Source organism: Antechinus flavipes, chromosome 4 (assembly GCF_016432865.1).
Source record: "Antechinus flavipes isolate AdamAnt ecotype Samford, QLD, Australia chromosome 4, AdamAnt_v2, whole genome shotgun sequence".
Taxonomy (NCBI): domain Eukaryota; kingdom Metazoa; phylum Chordata; class Mammalia; order Dasyuromorphia; family Dasyuridae; genus Antechinus; species Antechinus flavipes.
Window position 1 is genome coordinate 110,618,923 of NC_067401.1, and position 22,918 is coordinate 110,641,840.

Here is a 22,918-nt window from a genome sequence, read left to right on the forward strand (position 1 = left end):
AATAGTGTAGTAGAAGAGCAGGTTTGATAATTATCAGGAAACTGGATTGGTTTCTCAAAGGAAGGCGCTTTATTAATGTAAAAGCAGAAGGGGGACCAAGTGATACTAGGAGTTGGAGGAGGTAATTTGGGATCAGTTCTTATAGGAAAAGGCAAGGGGCTATCTCTTCCCAATGAGGGGGAGAAGAGAGATGTTTAATTTTTAGCCATTGGTTAGACTCTCTCAAGGGAGATGTTTACTCCTTAATCATTGATCAGAACTTGTGAAAAAAAAAATTAGAAATGTAGTATAATTTAAACTCTCCACATCTGTTTACCACAACCCATATGCATATGGCTAACAATAACATCTTGTTTCTTTGCCCCTTCAATTAGCTAATAATAAAGGCCCTGCTGGAGTCCATTCCAATAGCAAATGCTTCATGTAGAAAAATAAATCCTATTTGGTACATAGTAGATACTTCATAAATGTTTGTTTTAGTTGAATCTAGAATAAAATTGAAAAAGTGGTTAAAGTATTACGATTAAAACAACTCCATACTGAAATATTTAAAGAAGCTATTGATGACAAATTGAGAGAAAAAAGAAGAGGCACCATCACAGAAAATAACCAGTTTTAATCATTTGATATTATAAGAAAACCAAAAGAGCTTAGAACTGTTCAACAAACAAATATTCGATCTCTTTTTTCTTCAATAAATAGTATTTTATTTTTCCAAATATATGTAAAGATAGTTTACAACATTCGCTTTTGTAAGACTTTGTGTTACAAATTTTTCTCCCTCCCTTCCTCACTTCCTCCTTCCTCAAGACAACAATCTGATATGTTAAATATGTGCAATCCTTTTGAACATATTTCCTTTTTTTTTTTGTGCTATGTAAGATAAATCAGACCAAAAGGGAAAAAGAAAAGACAAATAAATTAATAAAAAGGTGAAAATTCTCTGGTTTGATTCCTATTCAATCTCTATAGTACTTTCTTTGGATGTGATTTTCCATCCTCAGTCTATTGGAATTATTGTACAGATCACCACATTGCCAAGAAGAGCCAAATTTATCACAGTCGATTTACATAATCTTGCTTGTTTTTGTGTACAGTGATCTCCCTGGTTCTGCTCACTTCACTCAGCATCAGTTCATTTAAGTCTTTCCAGGCTTTTCTAAAATCAGCCTGCTCACTAATTCTTATAGAACAGTAATAATCCAGTACATTCATATACCATAACTTACTCAGTCATACACATGGGCATCTTTCCACTTTGCAATTCCTTGCTGCTATAAAAAAAGCTGCTACAAATATTTTTGCACATGTGGGTCCTTTCCTCTCTTTTAGGATCTCTTTGGTTTACAGACCCCATAGAGACATTGCTGGGTCAAAGGATATATGCAGTTTGATATCCCTTTGGATATGGTTCCAAATTGTTCTCTGGACTGCTCAATTCACAGTTCCACCAACAATGCAGTGGTGTCCCAGTTTTCTTTCATCCCCTCCAGCATTTATCATTAGCCAATCTGAGAAGTATGAAGTAGTATCTCAGAATTGTCTTAATTTGCATGTTCCTAATCAATAGTGATTTAGAGCATTTTTTTCATATGACTACAAATGGCTTTAATATCTTCATATGAAAATTGTTATATCCTTTGATCATTTGTCAATTAAGGAATGACTTTATTCTTGTAAATTGGAATTATTTCTCTACATATTTGAGAAATGAGGTCTTTATTAAAAATATTGGCTGTAAAAAAATTAATTCCCAACTTTCTGTTTCCCTTCTAATTTTGGTTGCATTGATTTTATATCTGCAAAATTTTTTTAATTTAATATAATCAAAATTATCCATTTTGCATTTCACAATGTCCATAAGTTCTTCTTTGGTCATAAGTTCCTCCCTTCTCTTTTAAACAGATCTGACAAGTAGACTATCCCTTAGTCTCCTAATGTGCTTAAAGTATCACTCTTTATATCTAAATCATGAGATTATTTTGATCTTACCTTAGTATAAGGTGTAAGATGTTGGTAAGGGTCTAGTTTCTGCTATACTATTTTCAAATTTTCCCACAAATTTTTGTCAGATAGTGAATTGTTATCCCAAAAGTTGAGTCTTTGGGTTTATCAAACAGTAGATTATGATAGCTATTGACTATTGTGTCACATGTACCTAGCCTATTCCACTGATCCATTATTCTTTTTCTTAGTACCAAATGGTTTCAATGACTTCTGCTTCTGGTATAAGTAGGTGACATTACCTTGCATTTTTTTTTTCATTCCTTTAATGTTTTTGACCTTTTATTCTTCCAAATGAATTTTGTTATTATTTTTTCCTCGCACTGTAATTTTGTTATTCAGCATAGCACTGAATGAGTAATTTAGGAAGAATTGTCATTTTTATTATATTAACAGCCTACTCATGAGTTGATATTTTTCCAATTGTTGAGATCTAATTTTGTGTGGAAAATGTTTTAAAATTGTGTTCCTATAGTTTCTGACTTTGTCTTGGCAGGTAAGACTCCCAAATATTTTGTGGTCTGTAGTTATGTTAAATATGCTTTTTCTTTCTCTCTCTAGCTGCTGGGCATTTGAGAGTTAGTAGAAATTTGAGCTATAATCACTTCCTAACACATTGAGAAATAATGGAGGGAATAACTGGTTTTTAAAAATTCTATGAAATAATCAACTAAGCATACTTTCAAAGGGATCTAGAAGAATAACAAATAAAAATATTAGTATAGAAATATTTTTCATAATAAAATCTCTTTTCATTGGAGCTACTACCTTTCATGCAAGAATGTAAAACAGTACTGAAGGAAACAAAAATGGAAAACTATCTGGATTAGACCTAGCATATAGAGTAAATATTTCATGGGAGGGCAATATAGTTTTAAATATCAGTTAGCAAGCATTTATTAAATCCCTGCTTTGTGCCAGGCATTACGTTAAACTTTGGTGATATGAAGAAAGGAAAAAATTCTTATGCTCTCATGAGCTCATGTTCAAATGGAGGAGACAGCATACAAAAAATTGTACATAAAAGATACTCACATTATGAATAGACTGAAATTCTAGAAGGAAGACAACTAGTAATGGGAGAACCAGCAAGAAGATGGAGTTGAATTGAGTCTTGATGGAGGAAAGAGAATGAAAATGAGAAGGGAATATTCCAGGAATGGGAAAACAGTCATTGAAAAAGCATAGAATTAGAAGTTGGGAGTATTGGGTAAGAAAGGCCATTGTAGTTGCATTGCATAGTTAATTGAGGAAGGAATAATGTATAAGAATATTTAAAAAGGGGGAATGCACTTAATTGTGAATTAGGTAAATACCTAATAAAACTTCCAAGATGATAGTCACTAGAGTTTGAAAAAGAGGTGAGGGAAGTTTTCTGAATGATGTGTTAAGACAGAAAAGAATTGTCAGGGAATGGTCCCCATTCTTTTTCAGTGAAGTAGGAGCTGAGTTCCTGACCTTGAAGAGCGGGAGGGGAATGCCAAATGATGATCATTTAGAGAAATTAAAAAGTATTTTCTACTATGGTAAGGGCCCAATTGAAATTATTTAACCACTTTGTAGTGAATTCAGTAAGCTCAGTTTTGAGATTTTTCTCCATTTTAATTTAGCAGCACATTATAGGATTAAAGACATTGTTTGCTAGGACTGTTATGATGGGGATTTAGAAAAGCTTGGTGTCAAGGCACTCAAGTGTAGTGGATAATGTGTAGGTGAACTGATTCACCAAAATTTGTGGTATAGAAAGAATATAACCAATGCAGAGGAAGAGTTAAAGTGTGAATTAAATTGAGGTCATGATGAAGACAAAGAATAGGGGTAGACATAAAAGTTATAAGGCAGATGGAAAGATAAAGTTATCATCAAATAAAGGAGAATATTGAGGAATTCTCAAGGCTTCTAAAAGAATGGGAAATAAAGACATGGGGGAAAATCTAGAACCTTATTTCCTTAAAAAAGGAACCTAGAGACTGTAACTAAATTTATGCCTATAGCTTTACTTTCCATTGTGGAAAGGGGCCTTCTGTCTTCACCAAAAGTAGCTGCTATCGAAAGGCAGGCAAACCTGGGCAACAGCCAAGCTGCTTCTCTTCTGTCAGACTCCTACCTCTGCTTCCAATACACAACCTCCATAGCTATCATCCAGGAAAGCGATCCTTTTTTCTTTTCTTTTCTTTTTTTTTTTTTTAAAGGCTTTTAAAGTTAATTTTATCTAAGACAAAAGGAAATCACTAGAATTTGAGAAGAGTAATAGATTAGTGTTTAAGAGAAATAATTTTGTTAACTGTGGGGAGGATGGAATACAATGTGGAGAGCATGACTAATAAGGACACTACTATAATAATCTAGCTAAGAGCTTGAGCTAAATTATTGATAGCTGTGAGAGAAGACTTGATGTCAATGATTTGTAGCAGTTGGCCCAAATTTAACTTACTGGGGAAAAATGACCTGTGACCAATCTCTTGGAACTCTTAGTGAACCTCAATATCTCATAGACCATTATCCAGATACTTGTCTGAGAATATACTCTTTGATTTCCTTGGCCATCTACTAGAATACTGCCTAGAGACAGCTCTTTGAAAGCAACCTTTTAAAAAATACTTCTTGACATGGTGCTTTGCATATAGTAAGCTCTTCACAATTTTTTTTTCCTCTTTTTATTTTCATTTTAATTTTCAATTATTTGAACTTTTGGGGGATACAAATAATGATAGGGGAAGAGAATAAGTATATAGTGTCTACTATATATATCAGGTACTATTATACTAAGTGCTTTACAAATACCTTATTTAATCCTTACAACAACCTTGTAAAGTAGGTGTTATTATAATTAAATTTTTATAGTTGAGGAAACTGAGATTAACTGATTTGTCAAGGTCAAACAATTGGTGAGGTTGAATTTGAACTCAGATCTTTCTGACACCAGACCCATTGCTTTTTATTTTTGCCATCTGACTACCTTCCAAAGATGAGGGCATTTTTGAGAGCAAATGCCATTCTGTATTGGATTACATCTTTAGTTATACTGTTACCTAAAAGGCATAGAAACTATAAGACCTCATCATGCTTATTTTTTTTTTTGACTATAAAGAAGTATTTGATGGAACAAAAAGTTGCCTTAAAAGATACATCTTCCATGTTTATGCTAAAATCATATAAGATTTCTTTAAAGTTGTGAACAACTTTGTTCAACAAACTTCTGATTATTAACATTAAAAAAGGCTTTAAATAAATATTTATATTCTCTGAAAATGTTTGTCACTATTATGGAGAAGGTCCAAGATAGAATATTCAGCAAAGAAAATCTTTATATATCTTTGTCTTCAAGTTGATATTGTTTGCAAATCATATTGTTCTGTTTCATAGAACCTTCAAATGTTTGGTTTAAGGCATGTTTGTTATTATAATTAGGTGTAGGTGTATCTATGTTCATTTATGCTTTATGTATACATTTATGTCTAGAAATATATAGTGTGTGTGTGTGTGTGTGTGTGTGTGTGTGTGTGTGTATCCATTCATTTGTGTATCTATGTGTCTACCACTCTATGACCAGACACTAGAAATGGAAGATAAACTGAATGGATCTAGAATTGAATAGATGGAAGAAAATAGGAACATGAGGTAAATCACACAATTTTCCAAAAGCAGTTTTTCAGATCTAAAGCTTATCCCTGAAAAGATCATCTTAATATATTATTAGTCTTCTGGTAAAGTTGTATGGTTTCAAATCATGGAACACTCTAATTTCCTGAAGTTAAGTATCATCCAATTGTTAGCAGAGAAAAGGTGCATAATGGGTATGAGTCAGTAACAACACATTACAAATGAGGAATTAAGCGGAATAAGCAGAATAAAAGATGCCACTATAGAAATGTCCTACCAAGAAAAATAAGTGGTTAAAGTCACAGTGAAAAACAAGGGCAAACCAATGAACATTGGTATACATGGGGAAGATTGTATTGTATCATAGGATGTAGATTGACATTGCACAAAATGAGCAGACGTGGATGGGCTGCCCATCTGTATAACTGAACGGTATAGTCTATTTTCTCAGATTGTGGGTTTAAAAAGCTTATCGCTTAGACCTCCCCACCAAAAACTTGGATTTTTCCTCCTCAAAACTTTTCCCCTGCCTCATAGTATTTTTAATTATTGGTACCATACTGACTCATCATGGATTTTCCCTTTTCTCTCTCTTTGATTTTTTTAATAGGCTTTACATGGCTTTAATTCTCATATCTTTTATTTATACCTATATCTTTTTTTCTTTATATATTTATTTTCCTTTTTGAATATATCTCTCTCCCTCCTTCCTGCCAAAATGTCTACTTCTTTTAACAAAAAATAGATAAGAAAGTGAAAAACAAATAAAATAAATTAACATCTCATCCACTATGGACAGTATATGTGATATTTCATAAACAGTTCTCTGTCACTGTCAAAAAGGAACGGATGTACATTTTCTCATCTCTTTTGAAGTGGACATTATAGTTTGTACATTTAAAAAAAAGTTTTATTGATTTTTTTTGTTTGTTTTTACATCACAGTTATTTTTTTCTCACCCAATCCCAGATTGAAACTTCTGTGACAAAAGGAACAAAAATATTCGGTGCAGAAATCTTGCCTGACAGTGTTTATTCATGTCCTTTCCCTAAGGGGAATCGAAAGGGCCAGTGGGAATGGTGTTTTAGAACTGTATACTCATGTCTTTCTGAATTATAGATAATGCAGGTGGAACAATTTTGGGTGATGGTCAGATAAAGGGTATAGTTATTGATCCCTGTGTATTAATGAAGAAGAATGAAAATACAGATAAAATAGGAGTTTGTGGTACAGTAGAGAGAGTGCTAACCTTGGAATCTTAGAAAGGGAGTTCAAATTATTTCTTTATATTAGTAGTTATTACCCATCTCTCTTGAGGGATAGGAGGGCTATTTTTCCTTATCTCTTCTAGGACCTTCGTTGTTTTTTCACTTATTCAAGAGATCAGTTTCCTTTTGATTATCTGTACATTTACATTGTTGTAATTACTGTGTATGTGATGTTCTGTCTGAGCTCCACTCACATTCAGAGGGTGATTCTTCTATTGAATGACTTCCCCAGGTTCAGTGTATTCTGAGTCTGTAGCTCATGATCCCCACTGCTGCATTCACCTTTAATAGTCTACCAAGTAAAACACTTAGTTTTAAGCAGAAAAGCCCACTTGAAATAAAGTAACATAAATTTATTGTACATGTAGTCAGTGGTGCTATACTTTCTCTTAGAACATTAGAACACTTAATTACAGATGGATAGAAGCAGGGCACATTATGATTCTGAGTCAGAGTTTGAGTTTGGGGAGATAAGACTGGAAATAAAAGATGACAAATAAGGCATTCAGAGAGCAGCTGTAAGTGAGTGATTGAACCTGTCATCCATAGGACTGAAATTGTACACATCAGAATTGTACCTAATTAAGTACTACAATTACAGGGAGGAGTATATGGAACTAGGACAGATTAAAAAGAATAGATTAAAGAGTGGTGAGATCCAGGGAGAGATCAAAGGTTATATTATGATCACAGGAATTTCTGAATTATGAATAATGGAAGTGGAAAAATTTTGGGTGATGATCAGATAAAGGGTAGAGTTATTGATTCCTGTATATTGGTGAGGTAGAATTATAATGGATGTAAAATATGAGTTTATGGTGCAGTAGAGAGAATGCTAACCTTGGAATCTTAGAAAGGGAGTTCAAATTATTGCTACTTGGAACACAGGTGACTAGGACGGGCCAAAAATGTCAGTAAGCATATTAAGCATCTACTATGTGCCAGGCAATGGGGATTTAAAGAAAGATAATATATAGGAAGAGATATTGTGATGACAATTTTATACAAACTATATATGGACTGGAGTTGGGACAGACTTGTGGCAGGTCAGCAAATCAGTAGGCAAGTATGTGTGGGTCAGAAACCATTAATAAAACAACTGGATAGATCTCTAGAAGCAAAGCAAAGTTTATTTACATTCTCCAGAACGGGCATCCCACCTATCGAGCAGACAATCGAAGGGAGGAGGCACTGTAGGGAGTAGGGTCAGCGCTTTTATCCCTAACGCAAATTCCCCCTCCCACCACTGGCCCTCATCCTTATTGGCTGAGGATCTTACATTCTAAACACGGGAACTATCCAAGAAATTGAACTTGGCCAACAAGTACATAGTTGCCCATATTTGGCTGAAATAGGGAGGATAACAAGAAGGGGACTTAAGTATGCCCTTAGGGGACTAACAGGGAGGGGATAGCAGGAAGAGACTTTAAGTATGTCCTTGAGATAGCAGGGAGGAGACACTTTGCAGGGAGAAGACACTAAGTATGCCCTTGACCTTAAAGTCCTTCAGGCCTACTCAAACTTTGAAATAGATGAAGCCTTACTCGATTTTCACAACTGTCTTGAAAGATCTCATTTTATCTTGTTCAAGTAGAATAGTCCAGGCATGAGATGATGAGAGTGTGTACCATGATGATAGCAATATCAGAAGAAAGAAGGGATGTTGAATAGATTAGCCCTTTCCAACATTAGATATGTGGACAGGATAAGAAAGGAGGAGTTTAAGAGGACATGGATTGTGAATCTGATGAATTGCGAAGATGGTGGAACCCTCAATAGTAATAGGATTATGAGGTAGGAATAGTTTAGAAGTAAAGAAAATGAGTTTGATTTTGGACATGTTGAGTTTAAGATGTGTGTTGAATATCAAATTTGAGATTTTGAAAAGCAGTTGGAAATGCCAGATTGGATGTCTATAGAGTGATTAGCAGAGGATAAGTAGATTTGAGAATCATCAGCATTGAGATGATAGTTAATTTCATGGAAGCTGACGAAATTACTCAGTGAAGTTGTATAGAAAAAAGAAAAGAGAGTCCAGGATAGAGGCCCAAGGTATGGTGACAATGAATGAGCCTGATCAGTAAAGGTGACTGAGAAGGAGATTAATAGACAAAGAAAACCAAGTAACGGTGGTGTATCCAAAAACCTATAGAGAGGAAAGTATCAAGGAAACAAAAGTCAAAAGTTACTAAGAAATCAAGAAAGAAATGAATTGAGAAAAGGCCATAGGATTGAACAATTAAAAGGTCATTGGCAATTTTGGAGGGAGAAGTTTTATTGAATGATGAGTTTGGAAGCCACATTGTAGAGAGGCCTATCTGTAAATGATCTCTTGGACTTGGATGGAAGGATCAATCAATAAATAAGTGGGATTTTTTTTTTGTTTTGTTTTGTTTTTCCAGGATAGGGGAGACATGTATGTTTGTACATTATAAGGAGATATCTAGTGGACAAGGGAGTGATTGAAGATAAGTGATGATAGAGAGGACAGTCTTTTGGTGGAAATGGTATAGAATGGAATCACTTATTTGGCTAGAGCGATTTACTTTGTTAAGGAAAAGATCCACCTCAATTATGTGAGATGGGTTGAAAGATAATGGCAAAACGTGTCTTGAGTTTATGAGATGAGGATGAGGGAGGGGAGAAGAGAGCTTAACTAACTTTCTCAGTTAAGATGAGGGGCCAGGGGATGGAAGGTTCAAGAAGGAATGAAAAATTTGGTAAGAACAACTGTGGAGAATGGAATAGTGAATTGATAAAGTAGAGATATAAAAGGATTGACTAGCAGTAGTGAGGACCCAGTTGAAGCTGTGTAACTTAAATTTTTAATAGAGGACTAAGAATGCTTGTGTGATTTTCTCCACCTGAGTTTAGATTCACGTATAGGAACAAAGGTGGCAAATAGGAGGCTTGACCCACCACAGTTGGTAATAGGACATGTAGTTTCAAGAGTACAATGCAGAGTTCAGTTTGTACTCTCAACCCAATGGGCTGAGATGGGGAAAGGAGGAGAGAAAATAACTACTTCAAGTGATGGCCTGGAGAGAATTGAAAGGCTGAGAAATTGAAGGTCACAGTGCAAGTGCATAATAGTGTTCACTCTGGGAAGTTGAAGAAAATACTCAACTATAAGGACAAGATTGAAAATCTTTTTTAGCATAAGGAATGATTAAAGAAGCTATTATTATACCCCTAACAATTATGATAGATTTACTTTGAGCCATAAATTAAGGGAATGAATAATTGTTGATTCAGCCCCATATGTTTGATAATCAAGTGTAGATATTGTTACCCTAAGGACAGCACTTGTGTGCTAATCACACAAGCATTCTTAGTCCTCTATTAAAAATTTAAGTTACACAGCTTCAACTGGGTCCACACTACTGCTAGTCAATCCTTTTATATCTCTACTTTATCAATTCACTATTCCATTCTCCACAGTTGTTCTTATCAAATTTTTCATTCCTTCTTGAACCTTCCATCCCCTGGCCCCTCATCTTAACTGAGAAATTTAGTTAAGCTCTCTCTCTTTTTTTTAATAGTTTGAGAAATGTACTTCAAATACATTTTAGTGTAATTGGATTCTTTTGTAGTCCTTTGCATTTTATCTTAAGTATTTAAAAATATTTTGAAAAGCATTTCCATGCAATTGCATTTAGAGAGGGAACTATGTAGACTGAATAAGGATCCAAGCATACCATTTTCACTTTTTTTGGTTTGTTTTGTCTTCCTCATGGTTTTTCCCTTTTGTCCTTATTTTTCTTTTACAATAGAACAAATATTGATATATACACATATATAACTTATATCAGATTTTTTGCTGTCTTGGGGAGGGGAGTGGTAAAGGAGGAAGAGAGAAAAATTTTGGAGCTTAAAATCTTATAAAAATGAATGTTGAAAATTATCTTTATATGTAATTGGAAAAATTAAATACTATTGAGGAAAAAAAGAAAAAGAATTTCATAAGCTTTTCCAAGACATCCATGACACCAAAAGCTATGATCTATTGTTCGTCAGTTTCTTTGCATGATCTTTAGGATGTTGTGTAAGGTAAGAACAAATCATCAGACATTTTTTCCTGAATCTGTCAAGTGTAAGGTCAGGATAGATGAGATAGAGGAGTGGGAAACAGCCTTGTTTTTTAGTTGTTTTATAGTCTAATTGAATGTTTCACTTCATATGCATTTCTGAAAAATTGCCCTAGTCACAAGGATCCAAGTTTTTTGAGTCTTTGTAAAAGTCATTAATGTCATTTAGAAATTCCAAATTCTAACAGAAAAATAAAGTTATCTGAATTCTGAAATACTCACTTTAGAAGTGAATGGTGAAAAAATTGAGTCCCTAGAGATTTACTAGTAGTAACTATCTTTCTAGTTTACCGTATTACCATTCGTTTTACCTTTTCTTTTTTGTTTTGTTTATCTGTTGTAGTTGACATATTATTTCATTATCTTTAAAACAAAGATACAAATAATCCGTAGCATATTTCAATTTGGTATTATTTATTTAAGTTCAAAGAACGGAAAATTTTTAAAAACACTTTTCCTTCTTTTATAGATCCGCTTTTGTTTGAAAGTATACAGTTCTGTTAGAGTTAAAAATTCCCACTTTTTTATAGATTCATAGATTGTTAAAGATTTTGTTTTTTATTCCATTAAAAATTTTTTTTTCCAGTTCTAGGTTTTTTTTCCCCTATCCCTCATTTTCCCCTATCTATTAAGAAAGAAAGAAATAGAAACTCTTCCTTAGTGATATTGGGGACAAGACAGGGAAAAAACAGGAAAAGAAAAAAGAAAAAAACTATATTCTTTGGTCTTCATTTTGAAGCCATCAGTTCTGTCTGGAGGTAGATAGTATTTTTTGTCATGAATCCTTTGTAACTGTGATCAATTACTAAGTCTTTCACATTTGATTATCAGTATTTCTTTTAGCATGTAAATTGTTCTCCTGGTTCTGTTGACTACTTTGCATCTTATGTGTCTTCCTGGGTTTATATGAAGCCATTCCCTTCATCATTTCTTATAATGTCATTTCTTATATAATAGTGCTCCATTATATTCATATGCTATACCTTGTTTAGCCATTCTTCAGTTGATGGGCATCCTCTCAGTTTGCCAGTACAGAAAGAGCTGCTATAAATATTTTTGTCCATATGAAATATTTTCCTTTTCTTTGATTGGATTATACATTATGAACTGAAAGAGTCATTAGATGTGGTTGAACTCAGTATTCTTCTTTTCTAGATGAGTAATCTTGAGTCCCAGAAAATTTGAATCAACATCACTTAAGTTGTCAAAATTTGAACTTGAGCCCTCTCTTTATGGCTGTTTGTTCTATATCATACTTCTTCAGTGTTGAATATTTCTAGTAAAAGCTAGTCAGAAAAATTTTAAACCATAGAACAAAATGATGGTTTTGAAATACTCCCGTAGAACATGACTAATTGACCATGGATTTTTTGTTTTACTAGTTTATAATTACCATGCATGTTTCTGTGTTTTGCTAGTTTATAATTACCTTGTATGTTTCTGTGGTTATTGAGCAAAATTTGAGGATCTTAGTTTGGATAATATGATTTCCTGAAAAGTAATACATTTATATAATTCTTGTAAACCATATACATTTGCTTTATATTTGCAAGAATGCTCTATCCCCATTCATTCTTATTCATTAATCTAAAACTTTAGATTGAAAAAGATACATTACCCTACAGGATATATCAAATAATTTGTGGGCTGTAAACTGATAGAATAGGATAGTTCTATCTGCATAGATCTTTTTTGTAAAATTATAATTACTCTCATAATTTATTGGTTTTATAAATTTTTAAATAACTTTTTATTGACAGGTTTTATAAATTCTTAAAGCACTATCCATCAATAATAAAGAATAGTGGGATGAAAAGGAAGTGATTTTTAAAGGTGGTCAGTAGGTGATTGAATTTTACTCAATAGACTCACTTTTTATTTCACTAAATATATCCTCATTGGGAAAGGGACTCACATGTGCAAAACCGTTTCTGGCAGCCCTTTTTGTAGTGAGTGGCAAGCTGGAAATTTAGTGGCTGCTCATCAGTTGGGGAATGGCTGAATAAGTTATGGTATATGAATGTTATGGAATATTATTCTTCTGTAAGAAATGATCATCAGGATGATTTCAGAGAGGCTGCAGAGACTTACATGAACTGATGCTGAGTGAAATGAGCAGAACCAGGAGATCATGGTACAAAAGCAAGATTATACAATGATCAATTGTGATGAATGTGGTACTTTTCAACAATGAGACAATTCAGACCAGTTCAGTGGTTTTGTGTTGTAAAAAGCCATCTACATACACTCAGAGAGAGGATTGTGGGAACTGAGTGGGGATCACAATATAGCATTCTGACTCATTTTGTTGTTTGCTTGTATTTTATTTTCTTTCTCATTTTTTCCTGCTTTGATTTTATTTTTCTTGTGTAGCAAGATAATTGTATAAATATGTATGCATATATTGGACTTAACATATATATTTTACCATGTTTAACCTATATTGGATTACTTGCTATCTAGAGGATGGGATAGGGAGAAGGGGGAGGATTGGAACACAGGATTTTGCAGGGGTTAATGTTGAAAAATTATCCATGCATATCTTTTGAAAATGAAAAGGCTTTAATAAAAAAAAAAAGACAATATAAACACTGGAGAGCTAGAGATTTGAAAAATGTATTTTTTAATGGTAAAAATTACTTTTTCTTCAGAGCTATATCAAAACCTGAAAAAAATTATATATCCTCACTAAACCCAACTGGGCCCCTACTGACAAGAAACAATTCTTATGTTCCTCCTATTTTTCATAACAAGTCTTCTAAATCTTTTCATCCTTCCTCAAAACTCCCATGGCCCACTCTCTCAGCTGCAAACCTTGCATCATATTTTACAGAAAAAGAATGTAAACCATTCATTGTGAGCTCTCTTTTCCACTCATCTTCATTTTATATCATTCAGATACTTTCAGTTCTTATCTTCTCTTTCACCCTGTCTCTCCTTTTACTTGAATAAATAATTCCATTCCATATTGTGCCTACCAACAGATGGTCTCCTCTTTCATCTTTACTCTCTTCCCTATCTTCAGGGTCTCCCTGCCTAATGACTCCTTCCCTACTATCTCCAAAAAGATCAGGATGTCTGGAAATAGCATTGGATACAGTGGGGAGACAAGTTTGACCTTTTAAAATTAAAGTCTTTTAAGAGGTTTCAATTTGACTGAGGCCATACCCATTCAATGATTATATCTGACTACTGGACCCAGATGGCTCTGGATGGGAAAGTAACCTTGCAAAGTCCTTCCTTTCTTAAATCCAGTTCACTTGCCTGTCATAGAATCACCTCCTTATGTCATGGTACTTTTTAAAAACAAAGGACAAACAACTACCACCATTTACAAATATGCCCATGTCCCCTCAACTACAAAAAATTTTACTTGAGAGTGTTCCTTCCCCAATAACATCATCCTATATCTCTTTTGCTCTTTGAGGCCAAACTCCTTGAAAAGGATTTCCATAAGGGTAAATTGTATTTTAGCTCTTTTTTGTATCCCTCACTTGTAGCACCTATAGCCCCTTATAGAAAGAACCCCTTTACATAGAGGCTTAATAAATGGTTATTTACTGACTTAAGTATTTGAGTAGCTATGGTAGTACAAGATTGTAAGAAGAGGAGAATATGGGTATATACTGCAAATTGGACTTTGTCAGATCTTATTTAATTTTGCCAGATTGTCCTTCTTTATTTTGGGATGAGAGAGATACATTGGAAATATACAGAACAGGAAACACACACACACACACACACACACACACACACACACACACACACATTCTGTGTCTGTCTGTCTCTCTAAAATGTTCACAATAGTTGGCTCTATTAAAGAATAGATTCTGTTCTTATGTCATGGAGTGCCCAGTCAAAGAATAGATAGTAGTATCCAGAGTGTATTAAGACTAATCTGTTTGGGGTAGGGGATTGTTGTTGTGAAATATTGCTTACATTGTTTGATATATTGGTTGATTTTGTTAATCACTTCTTTACCTCCTTTTTTGTTTTTCCTTTAAAATTCTTTTGTTTCAAGGGCTTTCTATCTCAGTAGGGGAGTCAAGAAAGATTTGTTTGGAAAAAAAAGGTTAAAAACAAAAGATAAGCACTTTTTTTGAATTTTTAAAAAAAGACAAGCTTTACTTTTAAAAAATAACCTTTTTACTTTAATTTCAGTTTCTTGTTTAATGCTTCTTTTAACGTTTGATTAAATTCTCTATAAAAGTAATCATTTGTTTATTCAATTAAAAGCAGGAGCTATAAGATCTTTGAAACTGAAGTTCATGATTATTAAGTTAATTGATTATCTCCAATTTGATAATAAGGTATCCATTGCAGATATGGCTAACAGTATTGTAAAAAGACCACCTTTGCTTTTTGAAGATCTATGTCTTATTTTAATTTGGAAAGCCATTCATAAAACCTAAATGAAGATGTTTTAGATAATAACTATGAGAATATGTGCTTTCTCAGGTATATACTTTGAATCAATCTGAAAGGTGCCTGTCTCTAACATGTAATGAGAGCAGTCACACTGGGTTCTCTAGAGTAGGATAAATGGGAAACTTTTAGTCCCTCTTGAGCAAGCCTTTAACTATTATTTTTTTGGGAAATATTATGAATTTCAATCAGAAACATATTGAAATAAAAGAGTAAAATTTATTTTTAATGTTTAAAGACATTTAAAAATCAAATATAAATGATTTTGAATAAATGGGTGTTAACCTATTTTTCTTTTTACATCCCCTGAAGTTATCATTAGGCCAACAGTTAGTTGGAACAAGTTTAAAAGTTGAGGATCTGGACTGGTCTGGTATTATGCTGATGATTTGGAATAATTCAAGTCATTGTAGAAATCTTCCCCAAAATATGAGCATTAAGCTTTACTTAATGAAAAAAGACATGGTATGGGGAGAGAAGAGATACTTAATTGCCCTTAGATTTTTTTCTAAATGTTTGCTCACATATATTTGAACATTATGTTTTATAAATTCAGTGAAGAGACTTCTTAGTTGTTTAGGTGTGGAGGAGAGGGGGTGCAGTTAATTGGGAACAAAAAGAAAGACCATAGTAGTAATTGTATTTTTTTAGAACAAGTTTATATAGGAAAATGTTCACTAAAATGTATTGGTATAGTATGATGTACCACTTATTATAGTTTTTAAAGTATTTTCCTGTCTTCTTTTTCTCTGAAATATTTCTTTTTTTCATTTTTTAGGACCCTTCAAAACTTTACAAGAAAGCAAATGATGTTGCAGCTGTTGAATGCCGCTCTGAAGAAGGCATCCACCTTCATTCACAGGGAGAAAATAATCCTGTGTCAAAGAAGCTTTCTCCACTACACTCTGAAATGACAGATTATGTTAAATCAGCACCATCTACTCTTGTTGGTAACCGTGATCCTGACTTGAAGGACAGAGCTCTACTTAATGGAGCAACAAGTGTAACAGAAAAATTGGCACAGCTCATTGCTACTTGTCCACCCTCCAAGTCTTCCAAGACAAAGCCAAAAAAGTTAGGGGCTGGTATTACAGCAGGATTGGTTAGCAAAGACTTGATCAGAAAGCCAGGCATTGGTCCTATGGCAGGAATTATTCACAAGGACTTGATTAAGAAACCAACAATTAGCACAGCAGTTGGGTTGGTAACTAAAGACCCTGGGAAAAAGCCAATCTTTAGTGCTGCAGTAGGATTGGTCAGTAAAGACTCTGGGAAAAAACTAGGAACTGGGACTACGGCAGTATTCATAAACAAGGACTTAGGAAAGAAACCAGGGACTATAACTACAGTGGGACTGGTGAGCAGAGATTCAGGGAAGAAATTAGGAATTGGTATCGTCCCAGGTTTGGTGAGTAAAGAATCAGGAAAGAAATTGGGACTTGGTACTGTAGTTGGACTTGTTAATAAAGATTCAGTAAAGAAATTTGGCCCTGCCATTGGACTGGTTGCAAAGGACTGTGGGAAGAAGACTATAACAAATTCAGCAGTGGGATTGGTTAATAAGGACCCTGCAAAGAAATTGGTGGCTTGCCCTGTAGCAGGATTGGTCAACAAAGATATTGTAAATTTAAAAGCTGAAGCCTTGCTCCCTGCTCAAGAACCACTTAAGGTTTCTTGCAATACAAATACTAGTAGTCATGAAAGTCAGGAGCTTTCTGAATCCCTGAAAGATAGTGCCACCAGCAAAGCTTTTGAGAAGACTATTATTCGTCAGAATAAAGATAGCTTATTAGAAAAGTTCTCAATTCGAAAAGAAATCATTACTTTGGACAAAGACATTTTTAATGAAGGAACTTGCATACAGCAGGACAGTTTCTTATCCAGTGAAAGGGGGACCTATGTTGAAACTACAAAGCATGAGAAGCAGCCTCCAGTATATTGCACTTCACCAGATTTTCAAATGGGAGGCACTTCTGATGCATCTACAGCTAAGTCTCCCTTTAGTGCAATAGGGGAGAGTAATCTCCCTTCCCCTTCACCAGCCATGTCTGTTACACCCTTAAACAGAAGTCCCCCTGGAACTTCTTCTCAGTTGGCTACTAATCCATTACATTTAGGTCCTTCCACAGAACTCATAGAAGGAATTGCTGAATCTATTGGAAAAACCCAATTCAGTTCTGAAAATTCCCATATGAACCTTGGTCACAGGTCTCTGGTTCACAGCATGAACACTGATTGCAAAGGAAGTGATAAAGAGTTAAATGATTCAAAAGCTTCTCACACAGATAACTCAAGAATCAGCTCCTCCATAGGAAAAAAGCCAAGTCTGGCTTCAGAATCCAGTATTCATGCTACAATTACTCCCTCAGTTGTTAGTTTCACTAGTTTATTTAGCAGTAAACCCTTTCTGAAGATTGGTGCAGTAACTGCATCAGAGAAACACTGCCAAGTTGCTGAAAGCTTGAGCACTAGTTTGCAGTCCAAACCATTAAAAAAAAGGAAAGGAAGGAAACCACGATGGACTAAAGTGGTAGCAAGAAACACATGCCGACCTTCAAAAGGGCTAGAATTAGAAAGGTCAGAGCTTTTTAAAAATGTTTCATGTAGCTCTTTGTCAAATAGCAATTCCGAGCCAGCCAAGTTTATGAAAAACATTGGGCCATCTTCATTTGTGGAGCATGACTTCCTTAAATGCCGATTGCCAAAGCTGAGTAAATCTAGCACAGCTCCATCTCTTGCTCTGTTAACTGAAACTGACAAGCAGTCTCATAAGTCCTTTGCCAGCCACAAACTTTCCTCTAGTATATGCATGTCTGGTGACCTTTTACCTGACATTTATAAACCTAAAAGAGGAAGACCTAAAACTAAGGAGATGCCCCAACTAGAAGGTCCACCCAAAAGGACCCTAAAAATCCCAGCCTCTAAAGTTTTTTCATTACAGTCAAAAGAGGAGCAAGAGCCCCCTATTTTGCAGCCAGAAATTGAAATCCCTTCCTTCAAGCAGAGCCTATCAGTATCACCCTTTCCCAAAAAAAGAGGAAGGCCAAAAAGACAAATCAGATCACCAGTCAAGATGAAACCACCTGTGCTATCAGTGGCACCCTTTGTGGCCACTGAAAGTCCAAGTAAACTAGAGTCTGAGAGTGATAAACATAGAAGTAGTAGTGACTTCTTTGAAAGGAAAGATCAACTTCAGGGTCCAGATGACAGTCATAAACCAAGTGTGTGTGGTATGAGTGACCTTGAGATGGAACCTGATAAAAAAATTAATAAGAGAAACAATGGCCAATTAATGAAAACTATCATTCGCAAAATAAATAAGATGAAGACTTTGAAGAGAAAGAAACTCCTGAATCAGATTCTCTCAAGTTCTGTTGAATCAAGTAACAAAGGGAAAGTGCAATCCAAACTCCACAATACAGTGTCAACACTTGCTGCCACATTTGGCTCCAAACTGGGTCAACAGATAAATGTTAGCAAGAAAGGAACCATTTATATAGGAAAGAGGCGAGGCCGGAAACCAAAAGCTGTGCTGAATGGCATCTTAACTAGTAGCCCAACTAGTCTGGCTGTCCTAGAGAAAACAGCTCATCAGGTAGCTGGATCAGCATTAGGACAGATTCTCCCCCCACTCTTGCCTTCAGCAGCAGGTAGTTCTGAGGTTCTTCCATCCCCCATCTGTTCTCAGTCTTCTGGGACCAGTGGGGGCCAGAGTCCTGTCAGCAGTGATGCAGGATTTGTTGAGCCCAGTTCAGTGCCATATTTACATATACACTCCAGACAGGGCAGTATGATTCAGACACTTGCTATGAAGAAGGCTTCAAAGGGAAGGAGACGGTTGTCTCCTCCTACTTTGTTGCCAAATTCTCCTTCTCACTTGAGTGAACTCACTTCTCTGAAGGAAGCTACTCCTTCCCCAATTAGTGAATCTCATAGTGATGAGACCATTCCTAGTGATAGTGGAATTGGAACAGATAATAATAGCACATCAGACAGGGCAGAAAAGTTTTGTGGGCAGAAAAAGAGGAGGCATTCTTTTGAACATGTTTCTCTCATTCCCCCTGAAACCTCCACAGTCCTAAGTAGTCTCAAAGAGAAACATAAACACAAATGTAAACGTAGGAGTCATGATTACCTCAGTTATGACAAAATGAAAAGACAGAAGCGAAAACGGAAAAAGAAGTATCCCCAGTTACGAAACAGACAGGATCCAGATTTTCTTGCTGAGCTGGAGGAATTAATAAGTCGTTTAAGTGAAATTCGGATCACTCATCGAAGTCATCATTTTATTCCCCGTGATCTCCTGCCCACTATTTTTCGAATTAACTTTAACAGTTTCTATACGCACCCCACTTTTCCCTTAGACCCTTTGCACTACATTAGAAAACCTGACTTAAAGAAAAAAAGAGGGAGGCCTCCCAAGATGAGGGAAGCAATGGCTGAAATGCCTTTTATGCATAGCCTTAGTTTCCCTCTCTCTAGTACTGGGTTTTACCCCTCTTATGGCATGCCTTATTCTCCCTCTCCACTTGCAGCTGCTCCCATAGGATTAGGATACTATGGAAGGTACCCTCCAACTCTTTATCCACCACCTCCCTCTCCTTCTTTCACCACTCCTTTGCCACCTCCTTCTTACATGCATGCTGGTCATTTGCTTCTCAATCCTGCCAAGTACCACAAGAAGAAACATAAGCTGCTTCGTCAGGAAGCCTTTCTTACAACAAGTAGAACACCCCTTCTCTCCATGAGCACCTACCCCAGTGTCCCTCCTGAGATGGCTTATGGTTGGATGGTGGAGCATAAACACCGGCACCGGCACAAACACAGAGAACACCGTTCTTCTGAGCAACCCCAGGTTTCCATGGATACTTTAGCTACCAATAGCTCTTCCAGAACTGTCCTAGAATCTTTGAAGCGTTATCGATTTGGTAAAGATGCTGTTGGGGAGCGATATAAACACAAAGAGAAGCATCGTTGTCACATGTCCTGTCCTCACCTGTCCCCATCAAAAAGCTTATTAAGCCGAGAGGAGCAATGGGTCCACCGAGAGCCTTCAGAATCCACTTCATTGGCCTTGGGGTTGCAGACACCTTTACAGATTGACTGTTCAGAAACGTCTCCAGGTTTGTCCCTGGGAGGTTTTACACCTAGCTCTGAGCCAGCCAGCAGTGATGAACACACAAACCTTTTCACAAGTGCAATAGGCAGCTGCAGAGTATCAAACTCTACTAATACAAGTGGCCGGAAGAAATTGACTGACAGTCCAGGACTCTTTACCGCACAGGACACTTCATTAAATCGGCCTCTTAGAAAGGAAACTTTGCCTTCCAATGAAAGGGCACTGCAAACTTTGACAGGTAAGAGGGTTCTTTTCAGAATTATGTGCTATCAGAAGAATTAGGTTGTTCATATAGTTAACAAATTTATTCTTAGCATTTTTTGAATCTTATTTTTAATATTATATTCATACTTGGAAATAAGGACTTGAATCTACATGGTCATGCTACAGTATTTTTGATAGCAGAGGCAGTAAAGTCAGATGATATTCAAACTATAAAGGAAAGAGAAAGGGATTCTTACCTTTGTATAATAATACCATACGACACTTTCTTTTGAGAGAGAATGTGTTACTATGCAAAATGCTTAATAAACATCTTAAATTTTTAGATTTCTGCACTTATTTTTATCAAAGCCTCATTGTGGAGCTAATCTTCAATTCTTAAAGGCTATGTCATCTAAACTTAAGCATTGGTGGTAATATTCTACCAAAATAATTTGAATACAAGCTGGATTTCATGTTTGAGGACCAGTTGAGCTAAACCCATTATATAGTTGGCCATCAGGTAGTGAATTTTTTCAGCCTCAGCAACTCGTCTAATAAGCTATAGAACTTTGAGCTGTTTGTATCAGGAAGGAGGTGTATTTATACTAACAAAGTCAGGATTGTTAAAATACTAGTAAATTGTGAAACATCAAATTTAATAAATATTAATTTTTATAAATTAAATATAATTGTAGAAAAGGGTGTTGGAAAAGAAATTTCTAACAGTTATCCCAAAACACTGCATCTACTTTTTCTACCACTGGAAATACAAAAATAAAAACAGTTCCTGCTCTCAAGGAACTCGAGTCTAATGGAGGAAGACAACATTGTAAATGACTAAGCACATAAGACATGGATAGGATAAATTGAGGATAGTCTCAAAAGAAAGGCAGGCACTAAGGTTAAGAAGAATCAGAAAAGACAAGAAAGTAGGAATTTAGCTGAAACCTGAAGGTAGTCAGGAGGCAAGTATAATGACAGCCAGTGTCACTCGATCATAAGATGCAAGTGAATTGGAAATATAGAACAGGAATTAGGGTATGACTGGCTTTGAAAGCCAAAAAAAGGTTTTATATTTTATCAACAATAGGGAGCCACTCAAGTTATTTATTGAATGAGTAAATAACATGATAACTTGTTTAGAGAAGTTATCTTTGTTCTTTTTAGACATAATCATCTATATTTTGATCATAGCATGGAAGTTTGTCTATCAATCACAGTATTTTAACTTTTATACCAGTAAATTGGTTTTTAACAAGTTATTTCTTTTGTTTTTTATACCAGTCACTTGCTAATGCATTTTTTTGTTCCTCTTTCTGATTCTTCCCTTGAAACAACAAATTATAATTTAAATAAGACCATATCTGACCACATATTCAATGTTACATTTTATTGCCTCATAGAACCAAGATTGTGATCATTCAGAAATCTGATGTTTTGAGTACCGAGTTAAACATATCTTTTTTTAAATACTTACAATGAGCTGTTATTGCTTTCCTTTTTTTTTGAGGGTAAGCATTTGTTTACTTAGTAGAATTTTGTTTCACTAGAATACGTTTTGTTCTTCATAAAACTGAAACAAATTTTTCTAAAGAATCTGTTTGTAATGATTGGGAAATTATTATAAATTAAGTAAATAGATAGAAGTTAATTATTTGGGGCAAAAAAAGAAGAAAGCCTCACCTGAACAAATAGAAGCTTCAGAACCAAGAAACTATGAGTGAATATCATATTGGCATTTCCAGTTTTCATATTTTTTATATACCTGGAAAATAAGAACTATTCTAGTGGAAGAGAAAAAATGATCTTGTGTTATATTTGGTAAATAATGTAACAAAACGAAAAACCACATTCTAATTTATATATATAATTATCTTTCCTTATTATTGTAAGGACCCATTATTATAATTATTGGTAGTAGTGTTATTAGGTTAGGTTGTTTAGTGCGAGCTCACTACATTTGGCTCATTTATTATCTCCAGCCACTTTTTCCACCATGCAACACACATATACTTCTTTCCATCCCACACTTCTTAATCTCTTTCTATGAGAACTATAAGTAAATATTGCCCTTGATTCTGTAAAGAGCACATAATTCACTTGCCCTATAATTCTCCCTGTATGTGTTTTCTTTATATCATAATGTAAACTTCTTGGGGACAAGGAAAAAACCCAATCTTTTATCTTTAAATAAAGATCCAGCCAAC

At 35.0% G+C, this 22,918-nt stretch overlaps 1 protein-coding gene across 2 annotated transcripts in view; it reads left to right on the forward strand.

Annotated features, from left to right (window-relative positions):
- ASH1L (ASH1 like histone lysine methyltransferase) overlaps positions 1–22,918 on the forward strand; it is a 216,688-nt gene that overhangs the window by 63,614 nt on the left and 130,156 nt on the right. For both annotated transcript variants that reach the window (XM_051993845.1, XM_051993846.1), the window contains one exon: positions 16,167–20,745. In XM_051993845.1, the coding sequence (XP_051849805.1) occupies positions 16,167–20,745 (4,579 nt within the window). The remainder of the gene's footprint in view (positions 1–16,166; positions 20,746–22,918) is intronic.